The following is a 12,454-nucleotide window of genomic DNA, read 5'->3' as shown; positions in this document are numbered from 1 at the left end:
TACATTTCTACCAGCAGTGCACAGCATTCCAATTTCTCCACATCTTTGCCAACACTTATTTTCTGGTGGGTTTTTTTTTGTTTGTTTGTTTATAGCCATCGTAGTGGGTACAAAGTGGTATCTCATTCTGGCTTTGATTTGCATATCCCTAATGATGAGTGATACTGAGCATCTTTTCATGTGCTTATTGACTATTATGGGCTATTTGTATATCTTCTTTGGAGAAATGTCTATTCAAGTTCTTTGCCCATTTTAAAATCGGGTTGATTTTTTTTGTTGTTGGGTTTTAGGAGTTCTTTATAAAATCTGGATATTGATCCCTGACTGATGAGGAAGTTTTGTTTTTGGTTGGTATTGTAGGAGCAGCGTTATTTGGGGGACCTCAAGGGGTAGGTACATGTGTGTAGCAGTTTGCCACGTTTGTTTTCAAGGCTGCCAGTCTGCCTGTTCCTTCTTCCTCCCTTGCTCCCCACCCCTGACTTCTTTTGCTAATCATCTGATGAGGAAAGGATTCTTCATGTTTGCAATAATTTGCATATTACTTCAAAGCATTAGAGTTCTAATTTAGAACTTACTGCAATCAGAAGTGCCGAAAATGGCAGAAATGCACTGTTTTGAGCCACTGGGAGAGAGAAAGAGGCCGCTCCAGCACTGAGTGACTGGGACATTCTGACCTCCTTTCTAGCGGGAAGGAGACTAGGGACGCTGGCCGGTGTGTGGTGCAACAGGTGACCAGCTGCTTTCTAAATCTGGGGTGGGTGATGAAATTCTTGCCACCTCACTGTTTCATCGCCTCCTCTTGATGCCTTCCTCGCTCTGCCTCACTCTGTTTCATGAAAAAGCTGAGAATTCAGTGGGCTGTTTGCACGTTACCCACAGGGTGGGCCTCCAGGGAGAAAAGGCAGTGAGTGTAATGCTTGGAACTTGTTCAGGTGCTTTAGAACTCTGTCTTACAGGGAGAACATTCAAGGCTGAGGAAACAGGAGTAGGGGCTCCTTTTCCCTAGCCTCCTGGATATGTACCCTCTGGACGGGTTTGTCAGTTTTGCCAGAATATCTATAGGTTTCTGCATTTGGGTGTTATGTTCAGGAGTTGAGCGTTTAGTTAAAAATTAGCAAATTCTTGACAACTTCTGGAAGTGATACTACCAATTTTGGATCGATGGGAAAATAGTAATTGAAATTTAGGGGAAATGTGGTTGAATTTAACAAGCCCGATTGCCTTACTTGTTGTTCAATCACCAGAGGTAGCTGGTAAACACTAGTCAATCCAGGCAGGTCATTGTGAGTTACTTGTTCTCCTTTGGCTAACATGGCCCTTTTCAGGGGAAAAGGAGCAGCGTGATTTGCTGTCAGATTTTAGGCAAGTCATTCTCTCTCCTTGGGCCTTAGCTTTCCATTTATAAAATGGTTATCAGACCAGGCCAGAGGGCAGAGACAAAAGCACTACAGACCCGTGATGCATGCATAAAGCAAGGATTTTGTGGGGAAATGTATAGGCAAAGGATTGGTGGGAATCTAGATGGTCCTTCCAGGCCCCCTCCCCGTGTGGGGAGGTGTGCTCGGGCTGGGCGTGACTGGCCCACCGTGGCCGAGCTCCTGCGAAGGCCGTCCACCCCTGAGCCTCCTGGAGCCCTCCGGTGGGGCCCCAGCCGGGGAAGGGCAGTTCTTAGGGCCATCTGCAAATGAAGGGTTTTCTCTTCTTAATGAAAGAATTAAATCAGTTACACTCTAAGTGATGGGATTGTTATGAAAGATAAGTAAAATATTGTGTCTAAAATACCTTAGTATCTGGTAGAAAGCGGGCAGTCAACAAAAGGCAAGTATAATGATTGTTATCAGTTTGATTTTGCATGAAATGTCTTGGTCTGCTGTAAAAATAAGACTTTGCTTTTCACTCCAGGAAACGTTGACCTTTAATTCACTTTATTTATTTTTCAGGTTTTGGCCTTGGTCTTCGTCAGAAAAGTCATGGATCTCTGTTTCTCTAAGCGAGAGCTGAGCTGGCTGGATGATCTCATGCCTGAAAGCAAGAAGAAGAAGTTGGATGATGCCAAAAAGAAGGCCAAGGAGGAAGAGGTCATAGTTCTTGCACCAACTGTATACTCTGGGGCAGCCTTGAGTTACAGCGCATAAGAAAGGCCCCAGGAAAAGTCAGCATGTCTGGAATCCCCAGGGTTATATTTGGGAGCTGGGAAGATTCCTCCAAAGGTGTTCTCAGCTGAGGAAAGATTAAGTATCCTTGTCCCTGCCTGTCCTTCATTTTTGGATTTGATAACCCATTGTTTTTTCTGTTTGTCTACAGTCTACTCACCAGGTTCACACTTAGAATATGAACATAGAATATGCTCTTATTATCAGATCTATTGGTTCATGTTCTCCCAAAAGGTCTAATTTGACAAGTATACAAAACCTATTATTTCTCAGAGTTCATTATGTACCTGATTGCAGATGATGTTGTGGTTGGCACCGTACAAAGATAACTTGCATAGGACTTTCTGTCCTTCCTTGTTTCCCTTGGCACTTGGCATCTGCCGTTCACACAGTGAGCCCTCAGTCAGTTGCCTATATGTGCAAAGAACAGATGTGTAGCAAAAAGAAAATACCAGACCAAGAACTGAATGAGCCGGAAAGTGTTTCCAAGTACAGTTAGTGCCTGAAGTAGTGTCCTTTGCAATGCATTTTAAAGGACATTGTTTTCTAATCTCTTGAACTTTAAAAATCTTGTATTTTTCTAGTTTTATTAGACAAATAAAATGAACATATAGCATTGTATAAGTTTTAGGCATACTACATAATGATTTGATATATGTATTGCAAAGTGATTACTGCAGTAGGGTTAGTTAACACACCCATCACCTCACGTGGTCACACTTATTTTTGTGGTATGAACTTTTAAATCTACTCTTTTCACAATTTTAAAATATATAATACAGTATAGTCACCATGCTGTACATTATATCCCCATAATTTATTCATCTTGTAACTGAAAGTTTGTACCCTTTGACTACCTTTATCCATTTCCCCCATCCTCCCCACCCCTGGTAACCACCAATCTGTTGTTTCTATGACTTCAGTGCTTTTAGATTCCACATATAAGTGCGATTTTACAGTGTTTGTGTTTCTCTGTCTGACTTACTTCACTTAGCACAATGCCCTCAAGATTTGTTCATGTTGTTGCAAATGGCAGGATTTCCCTTTATCTGGCTGAGTAATATTTCAGTGTGTGTGTGTGTGTGTGTGTGTGTGTGTGTAATAACATTCTTTATCCATTCATCTATTGATGGGCACTTAGGTTGTTTCCATGTCTTGGCTATTGTAAATAATGCTGCAGTAAACATAGGGGTGCAGGTATCTCTTCGAGATAGTGACTTTATTTCCTTTGGCTATAGGCTCAGAAGTGGAACTGCTGGATCATACAGTGGTTCTATTTTTAATTTTTTGAGGAACCTTCATACTGTTTTCTATAGTGGCTGCACCAATTCACATTCCCAACAACAGTATATAAAGGTTCCCTTTTTTCATATCCTTTTTTAAAGCTGAGTCTTTTTTTTAAGATTTTATTTATTTTTAGAGAGAAGAGAAGGGAAGGAGAGAGAGAGGGAGAGAAATATCAGTGTGTGGTTGCCTCTCTCGTGCCCCCAACTGGGGACCTGGCCTGCAACCCAGGCACGTGCCCTGACTGGGAATTGAATCAGTGGCCCTCTGATTCGCAGGCCTGCACTCAGTTCACTGGGCTGTGCCAGCCAGGGTCTTTTTTTCACATCCTTGCCAGCGCTTGTCATCTCTTGTCTTTTTGATAATAACCCTTCTAACAGGTGTGAAGTGATATTTTATTGTGGCTTTGATTTGCCTTTCCCTGATGATTTGGGATGCTGAGCCACTTTTTCATATACCTGTTGGTCTTTGTATGTCTTCTTTGGGAAAATGTCTATTCAGGTCCTTTGCCTATTTTTTAAATTGGATTATTTAGTTTGTTTTTGTTTTTTGCTATTGAGTTGTATGTGTTCTTTATATATTTTTATATTAACTCCTTATCAGACATATGGTTTGTAAATATTTTCTCCCACTTGTTGCCTTTTCATTTTGTCGATCGTTTATTTTGCTGTGCAGAAGCTTTTTGTTTGATGTAGTTCCACTTGTTTATTTTCATTTTTGTTGCTTGTACTTTTGGGGTCATATCCACGTCTGTGCCAAGAACAGTGTCAAAGAGCTTTTTCTCTATATTTTCTTCTAGGAGTTTTATTGTTTCAGATTTTACATTTAAGTCTTTAATCCATTTTGAGTTAACTTTTGTGAATGGTGTAGGGCAGAGGTCCAGTTTCCTTCTGTTGCATGTGAATGTCCGGTTTCCCCAGTGGCATTTATTGAAGAGATTATCCTTTCTCCATTGAGTATTCTTGGCTGCCTTGTCAAGTGCTAGTTGACCATATATGTGTGGATTTATTTCTGGCTCCTGATTCTATTCCATTGGTCTATTTTGTGTTACTAAACAAGTTTACCAATTATAAGCACAAAAGCAATGGAAGAAAACTTTAAAGAGAGGACTGATAGAATTCACTACATGAAATGTAAAGGTTTCAGGCATCCAAAAACTTTATAAACAAAATTTTAAATTATATATATGTATAATATATGTGTGTGTATATATAGATATAAATACACACACCTATTTATTTTTTTACTTACATAAAATTTTGGGTAGTGATGTCTTTTAAGAAGAAAATAAAGGGTTGAGGAAGTGACTTTGTTCAGGGTGATCAGTGATGGGTCCTCTAAGGAGACACCTCAGCAGAAACCTGAAGTCAAGGGCAGGTCATGAGAACGTCTGATAGCAGGAACATTCCAGGCCAGGGGAAGGGCACATGCGAAGGTCTGAAGGCAGGATGAGGTTGGTATGCTGAAAGAACCTAAAGCCAGAGATGCTGGAAGGGGGAGAGAGGTAGCCAGAGACGAGTTAGAAATCTGTGGTAATAGTTTAGCCATGAGGTGATGGTGGCTTAGGCTAAGGGAGAGTTGGTGAAAATGGCTGGGTTTGGGACTTATTTTGCAGATAGAAGTTTTGCTAATTATAGTGAGGATGGGTGAGAGAGAAGTCGAGGACAACACTTGGATGTGGGAGTGAACAATGAGATGGATGGTTGTGCTGTATATTAAGATGGGGAAGACCTAACAGCACGTTTGGGAGGGAAATCAAGAGATGTCTTTTGGATGTTAAGTATATAAGGTGGTTAGTAAACATCATATTCACGCTACTTTCTATATTGTACTTACTTCTAAGAAAATGCTTTATAAAATGATTTTTAAAACTAAATCAAATTAAAAAATGAAGATTTCACCCCCAAATTTCATGTCAGCATTCAACATTTATGGTCATTTCTTTATGTTCTCTCTCTCTCTTTGTTTTTGTTTTGTTTTTAGATTTTATTTATTTTTAGAGAGAGGGGAGGGGAGGCAAAAAGAGAGGGAGAGAAACCGATGTGTGAGAGAAAACATCGATCGGTTGCCTCTCACACCCCCCCACCCAGGGACCTGGCCTGCAACCCAGCATGTGCCCTGGCTGGGACTCAAACTGGCGACATTTTGGTTTGACAGATGACACCCAACCCTCTGAGCCACACCAGTCAGGGCTTTTTATGTTATCTTTAAATCCTTAACATAGTTTTCACATAAGTGTAATAATTGTATATTTGGGGGGGCTATATATATTCTGATTTTTCCTCCTTAACTTCATTTCATGACACTTTCATGTTTCTACGTGTCTATACAACAAATAATGATATTTATTCTTATAATGGCTGCATAATATTCTATATTATCATAATTAATCTAAACATTCTCCCTTTATTAAAGGTTATAGATGTTTTAGGTTTTATTAGATTAATTATACTAATTTAAGCATCTTTGTAAAAATTTTTCTTTATAATTATTTCCTTTTTACTAATGTTATTATTTCTAAGGAAACATTTTATTATGGTACATTTGAAATGAACACATAAGCAGAAAGAATATTTGGTATTCATATTTCCCCCAATTGCCTTATTTTTATTTTTTAATAATATGGTTGACTCGGGATCCAGATATGATCCATATATTGCCATTGGTTGATATGTTTCTTAAATCTCTAGGAGTTCCCCTTCTATCTTTTTTAATTTTTGTTGAAAAACCTGGGTCTTTGACCTATAGGGTTTCCCACCGTTTAGGTTTTACTAAATGTGCCTCTTGGTGTCATTTAACATGTTCTTCTTCCCTCTGTGTTTCCAGTACATTGGTAGTTGGGTCTAGATTCAGGATTTAAAAGAAATACCATTCCATAGGTATGAACACTCAGTTGTCTCTCTATGATGAATTAAATCTAGGAAAGAGCATAATTATACTTTTTTATTAAAAATGTGAGAAAAATTTGATAGAAATTGTGGTGATAGAAAAAAAAAACCAAGCTGGTGTTGACTTAGGGTTTTATTCAGTCCATGATATAATTACGTCTCCTTTTCTTCCAGGAGGCTGAGAAAATGTTAGAAATAGGGGGAGACAAGTTCCCCTTAGAGAGCAGGAAGTTACTAAGCAGCCCTGGAAAGAACAACAGTTTCAGGTAAAATTCTCACAACACCAAGGAGGTGACTGTTTTGGTTATTCCGTAAATGCCTGACTTCGTGTGTGTGTCGGGTGGGGGGGTCATGACTGCAGCTGCTGGTATAAAGGGTGAATAGTCTGCCTTCCAGTTCCAACGTGTGAGGACACCGTTTCCTTTCACGGTTTAGCGCTGGCCACTGGACCAGTGCTGGGGATCACGAGGCGAGCCCATGCACTGAGTGTCTTCTTTGCGACAGGACTGTGCTGGAAGATTTACTCTGTGCTCTCATTTAATCTTTACAACAATGTTCTGATATAAGTCTCACTACCCACATTTGTTCAGTGAGGAAACTGAGGCTCGAACGGTTTTAGGTAATTTGCTGGAGGTCATAATGCTGCTAAATAGAAAATTTAAGATTCAAACCCTAGTCTGTGTGTTCCTCAAACCAGGGCTGCTTCTGCCTTTCTCTGCTACCTTCCAAATATGAATAGGGTCCGTGATCACTGTTTTCAGAGAGTGGCCATGAGACCTCCGAGCTTGGGCAAACCTTTGGGGACGGGCAGCCCATTCCAGCGTGGCTCTGGCGCCCACAGTCCCATGAGCCAAGGGGGAACTGAACTGGGAGCACAGAATTCCTTACTTCTTTCCGCCAGTGGGTTCAGCCCCTTTCTCTTCTGAAGCTCTTGCTTGCCACAAGTCACAGGAAGCCTCATTAGTCCCTTTGTGGCATCATTCCTGGCATTGCGTTTCCGCTCAATCAGAGATACACACGAGCAGAAAGAAGCCCAGAGGTCAAGAGAGGGCAGAAGAGGAGGAGAGGGGATCTAGGTCATCTGACTCCTGGATAATTCATTGCTGAATCATTGAATTGCTTGTGGTTTATACTGAGATGGAAGTGAGGAAGGTCTTTTCTTTGAACATTTAAAAAATTTTGATGGATGTATGCATTGTGAAATGATTACCGCAGTCGAACTAATAACATATCCATCACCTCCTGTAGTCACCAGTCTTTTCTTTTTTTGTGGCAAGAACACTTGGGATCCACTTTCTTAGCAAATTTCAAGTGTATAATACTTTATTATTAACCATGGTCAGCATGCTGTTCACAGGTCTTCAGAATTCATTAACTGGAAGTTTGCACCCTTTGATTATCCTCTTCCCCCCGCCCCTGACCCAGCCGCTGCACCATTCTACTCTCTGTTACTATGAGTTTGACTTTTTGTTTTTCAAACTGACCCCAGAAGAAATGGAATCTTTGGACCTTACTAAGCTTTCTCCAGGGTGTACTAGAAGGAGCCATAGGCCTTGAATTCTCTGGCAGCAAAGTAGAAGCAATGTTCCTCCTTTACTAGGATGCTTGCTGCCTGCTCTCCTGGCCTTTTGGAAGGAGGCAGCCTGGCTCACAGAAAACTTCAGAGTACTCTGGGGCCCTAGACAACCAAGGACTGGACTCAAGGTCTCGATGCTCCGCTTACTGATGTTTCTCCTTGGATAGTCACTTAGCCCTGGGAACTGTGGTTTCTGCACCTTCCAGTGAGGATGTTGGTCATCTCTGAATCTGTGATAGTTGAGATAATATACTGTTAAAGTCCTTTGTTAACTACAAACGTAAAACATTTGGCCATGTAATTGAGGAAATGAATGAAGATTGTTTAGCCCCGTACTTGGCACACAGTGAGCGCTCAGTAGTGGGAGGTCCTGATGCTACCACTGTTGGCATCTCGGTGCCCCACTCAGCATCCCCAGGGTGGCCTCCCGAAGGAGTGCAGAATTGTGGGGGCAGGGCCGGTCGCCACCTGGCACATCAGCCCAGCCCTTAGCACCCTGTGGGTCACCTTGCCTCTCTCCATTCCACCCATCTGGCTCCCAGCGCTCCTGAGAGCTGTTAGCTGCGCTCCTTCAGGCCTTCTGTTGGGGGGTGGTCGTCGTAGACGGAGGTCTGGATTTTATTGTTACGTCTGGCGTTTACTGTCCAACGTATTCATTTCAGATGTGACCCCTCTGAGATCAATATATCTGACGAAATGCCTAAAACCACAGTCTGGAAAGCTCTCAGTATGAATTCTGGGACTACAAAGGAAAAGAGGTAAAGAGAACTATAATGCTTTTTATTTATTTCTGGCTTTAAAAAATAATAATCGTGTTGAAAGTAAAAGATATTTTAGCTGTGAAATTGAATTTGTCTAATAAATATCCTTTCTAGGACTGCTACTAATCTCACGAGAATAACTGTAAGCCTAAGGAAACTAAAAATGTTTTCTAACTATTTAAACAGATATGCTGTTTTGAGCTGCCCATTTATACAGGTCCCAAGTCAAGACGGAATTATTTGGGGATGTAAATTTATTTTGTCTATGTGTTCCCTTAATCTTCTGGCTAGTCCCCATTTCGAAACCTACAGAGCATTTCCGCTTCCTGCAACCACACAACCCGGGGAGTCGCTAGAATACTCAGATTGTGTTGATAGTATTGACACAATTCCGCCATGAGAATTTTTGCCAAGCAAAGATTTTGAAATATTAAATTGCAACTGTTTTCGTGTTTTGGAAGCTAAATTCTGTGCACTGTTTGTCAGTAGCGCGGATCATACTTAATCAGGGTCAGGCCGAAAGTGGAAGAATGTGAGGCATCTTTGCTCGCAGGGAGGCAGGCTGTGCACCCAAATTGAGTAATTTCGTCCCAACGCCATTTAAGTTTAGTTAGGCAGATAACTGAAGGGAAGATCTTAGATTTTATTAAAGGCAACTTCTCTAGTTAAAAATAAAAAAGGAGTAGGCTGGAAATGAGGAGACCTATCTTAGTTATTAATTCCATGCATAATCGGGCAGGCCACTGTGTCTGGCCCTCAGCTGACTTAGCAGGAAAATGGGGATAAAACCAACAGCCTCCGTCATAAAGCTGCTCTGAGGAGAAACTGGTTATTTCTTCATCGAATGGGTTAAAATAATTCTGTGCTGAATGTGAGTGAAATATAGAATCTTGTTTCCTTCAGAGGAAAATCCAGGCAGCTGTTGAAACGTATAACACACAAGGTTATTTTTAGTTGAGAACTAGTCTACTTGTAAATGAACTTAAAATATAGCCAGATCCAAATGGTGGTGACATCTTCAAAGTATTGTGTTAAAAGCAGGAATGAATCATGTGTTCCCTTTTTGTCTAATTGTAACACTTCTATTCAGTCTCTTCAACTAAAAGTCTTTGCTGGGATGGAAGATTTGGGCCTCGAGGTGCCTCAGGGAAGTTCTGGTTACAGAGAAGATGGCGAACCTCTCAGAGGAGGAGCAAGACCAAGTCTGGTCCTGTCCTCGGTCATGTCAAAACCGGGCCGACACATTCAGTCATTCGTGGTGTGCACCAGAGGGCACCCGGCCACCCCATGCCAGCAGCCAGATGGGAACGTGGAAGCAGAAGGCCACCTCCCATTGGTACTTCTCCTCTTCCTTGTCTGTCTCTTCAGAACTGCCACCATTGAAGACCCAGCGTCCCATTTTCCAAACATTTTCTCTGAAACTCTCTGCTGGCCTGCCAAGCCATGTGGATCCATTCTGCCATTGAGGATTCCTTCAGCAAGGTTCCCCTTCCTAAAGGATGGGGAAGGGGAGTGGGAGCAGAGAGCAGAGGAAGGCTCTCCAGCTCCGTAGGATCTGTAGGCTCCTAGGCAGCCCTGGGCCTTGGTCAAATTGCCGGCTCCGGGAGACGCTGGTCAGACTCAGAGGCTGTCAGGAAGGTCAGCCACCTGGGCATTGGCAGTTCCTGTCACCGTGGCCAGAAGACACCTGTGACCTGGGTGCATCTTCATTGTTCCCCAGCAGCAGACTGCATGACTCAGCAAGATCCCTGGATGCCTAAAGGGCCGGGAGGGAGCTGTTCGGCTCAGACAGGAAAAGGCTCGGAGGGGAAATCAGTGATGCTAAGTGAGGACGAGTAGCTTCTCTTGGTTTCACCGAGGATAGAGTAAGAGACTGAACTTAAATTGCTACAAAAGGAATTAGTTTAGACACTAGGCGGGACTTCATAGGCTGAAAATTTGTCATAGTGTCTGCTTTCTAGATATTTGAGAAAGGTTTGGTGATTGTTGTTTGTGAGTAGAAAGGAAGACAAGGTGTTTTCATTGGCCATGTTGTGGAAACATCCGTGTCTTGCTGCTGTCTCTGGAGGACACATTTATTTCCATTCCTGGAGATGTCCAAGTGCTTACGTAATGTCTCCTTAGCTGCCTTAGTAGCAAACCATCGTCGACTCAGTGGACCAAAGCCACCTTCAGCCGTGTGGTTTCTTCAACATCAGGAGTTGTTGTAGGCTGACAAATGTCTGGCTCTCAGATATAAAAAGCCACATTGAGAAAGGAACTGTAAGTGGTAAAATTAATTTTGGTGTTTATTTTACAACTACATTTATAGTTTTTCTCTTCTCTTTTGCAATGAATATCAATGGTTTGGGCTCCAGTATGTATAGATCTTCCCTTTCTTTGCACACAGAGTGTGACCAGCAAGCAAGTCAACACCCAGGGAATCCAATCATATTAGTTTTCCATCCTGGAAAATCTTTGTACAGCGTGACGTTCTCTCAGTGTGCCCTCCTCTCCTAGGTGAAGAGGCGGCTACATACCTTTATTGAATTTTGCATTCCTTAGACTCTTAAAATATATTAGTGTATTGTAGGCCTACTCCAAGGACCTGTGATACTGAAGGAATCCTGAATTTCTTTCATATTCCCTATTTCTTAGAGCCATAATTATTTTAATACACAGATGATTTTCAAAATATTTAACAACTGGTATAGGATGGACACCACCCACTCAGAACGGATGCCTGCTGTAAACAGCCACAGTCTGTTCTGCCGCTGAACTTCACGCTGCTTTCAGAAGTTCAGCACCGTCCCTTTGCGTCGTGGGTGTCGGTCCTGGTTTTTCTGGTCTTCTCCTTGCAAGGCTGGTTTAGGAGCAGCTTCACCTTCCTTTCCTGTGGCATGGACAGGAGCAAGAATTCTCTCAACTACGTGGGCATTAAAATCTTTGTGAGCCGAAGCTTCACATTTTGTCATTTTAGGGTAGATGTAATAATTGTACCCATTTACCTACCTAATCTGGAAGAATCGAAAGGCAGCCTGTCAATGGGAAAAGCTTTCCTGCCAGCTTTCTCTGCTCCTCTACCAGGCGCTCCTTGAGCTCGCAGCCTTTCTTAGGTTTGTTTCCTGAGAATGCCCCTGGGCTCTCCCTCAGTCCCGCCCCTCCCATCTTCTCCTGCCACCTCAGTGTAGGGCGGCTGGTGACTGCGTCACCCGTACCCCTAGCCTCAGCGTGGCTGTAAGGAATGTAAGAGGCAAAAGCCCTTTACGCAACAAGACTAGGTGACAATATCACTCAGAAAAATCTCTCTCCTGGTGCACTGACGTCTGGCATCTGCTAGGCTTCTCAGGGCGAGGAGCCTGCCTGGTGAACTCCATGCAGAGCAGCTGCAGGGCTGCGTGTGCACTTGTGAGTCCTTCCGAGTCCATCCTTCGAGGCTGCTGCACCTCAGGAACTCAGGAACGTTAGTTAGCTGCTCCAGAAGGGCATGCCGATATCTTTAGGCCATTAGATTTTTCTCCGACAATGGCCAGGCTCATTCCTGTTACATCTCAGTGGTGGGAATCAGTCCCTAGTCTTTCTCTCATGCCCCAGCTCCCACCCAACACTCCATCTCAGGCCTGGCTGTTTCCTTGCTCAGGCCTGTGGCGGGTGAGCGTGGTGGCGGGGCCAGGCTAGGCCGTGTTTGGGGTAGGAGGCAGTGAGTGGGGGTGGAGCTGCAGCTGTGTGTGTGTGTGTGCGCGCACATGCATGTATGTGTGTGCATATGTGTGTGTGTTTGTCGACTGAGCTTTCATCGCTGCTATTAAACAG

At 42.9% G+C, this 12,454-nt stretch overlaps 1 protein-coding gene across 1 annotated transcript in view; it reads left to right on the top strand.

The window, feature by feature from the left end:
* SLC4A8 (solute carrier family 4 member 8) overlaps nucleotides 1-11,954 on the top strand; it is a 76,133-nt gene extending 64,179 nt beyond the window's left edge. Inside the window, 4 exon segments of the mRNA XM_028532177.2 lie at nucleotides 1,941-2,078; nucleotides 6,500-6,591; nucleotides 8,564-8,659; nucleotides 9,753-11,954. Of these exon segments, the coding sequence (XP_028387978.2) occupies nucleotides 1,941-2,078; nucleotides 6,500-6,591; nucleotides 8,564-8,659; nucleotides 9,753-9,765 (339 nt within the window). The 3' untranslated portion in view covers nucleotides 9,766-11,954.
* The last annotated feature ends 500 nt before the right edge of the window (nucleotides 11,955-12,454 follow it).

This window comes from Phyllostomus discolor, chromosome 2, assembly GCF_004126475.2.
Source record: "Phyllostomus discolor isolate MPI-MPIP mPhyDis1 chromosome 2, mPhyDis1.pri.v3, whole genome shotgun sequence".
NCBI classification, from domain to species: Eukaryota; Metazoa; Chordata; class Mammalia; order Chiroptera; family Phyllostomidae; genus Phyllostomus; species Phyllostomus discolor.
This window is presented reverse-complemented; position numbering and strand designations above follow the sequence as displayed.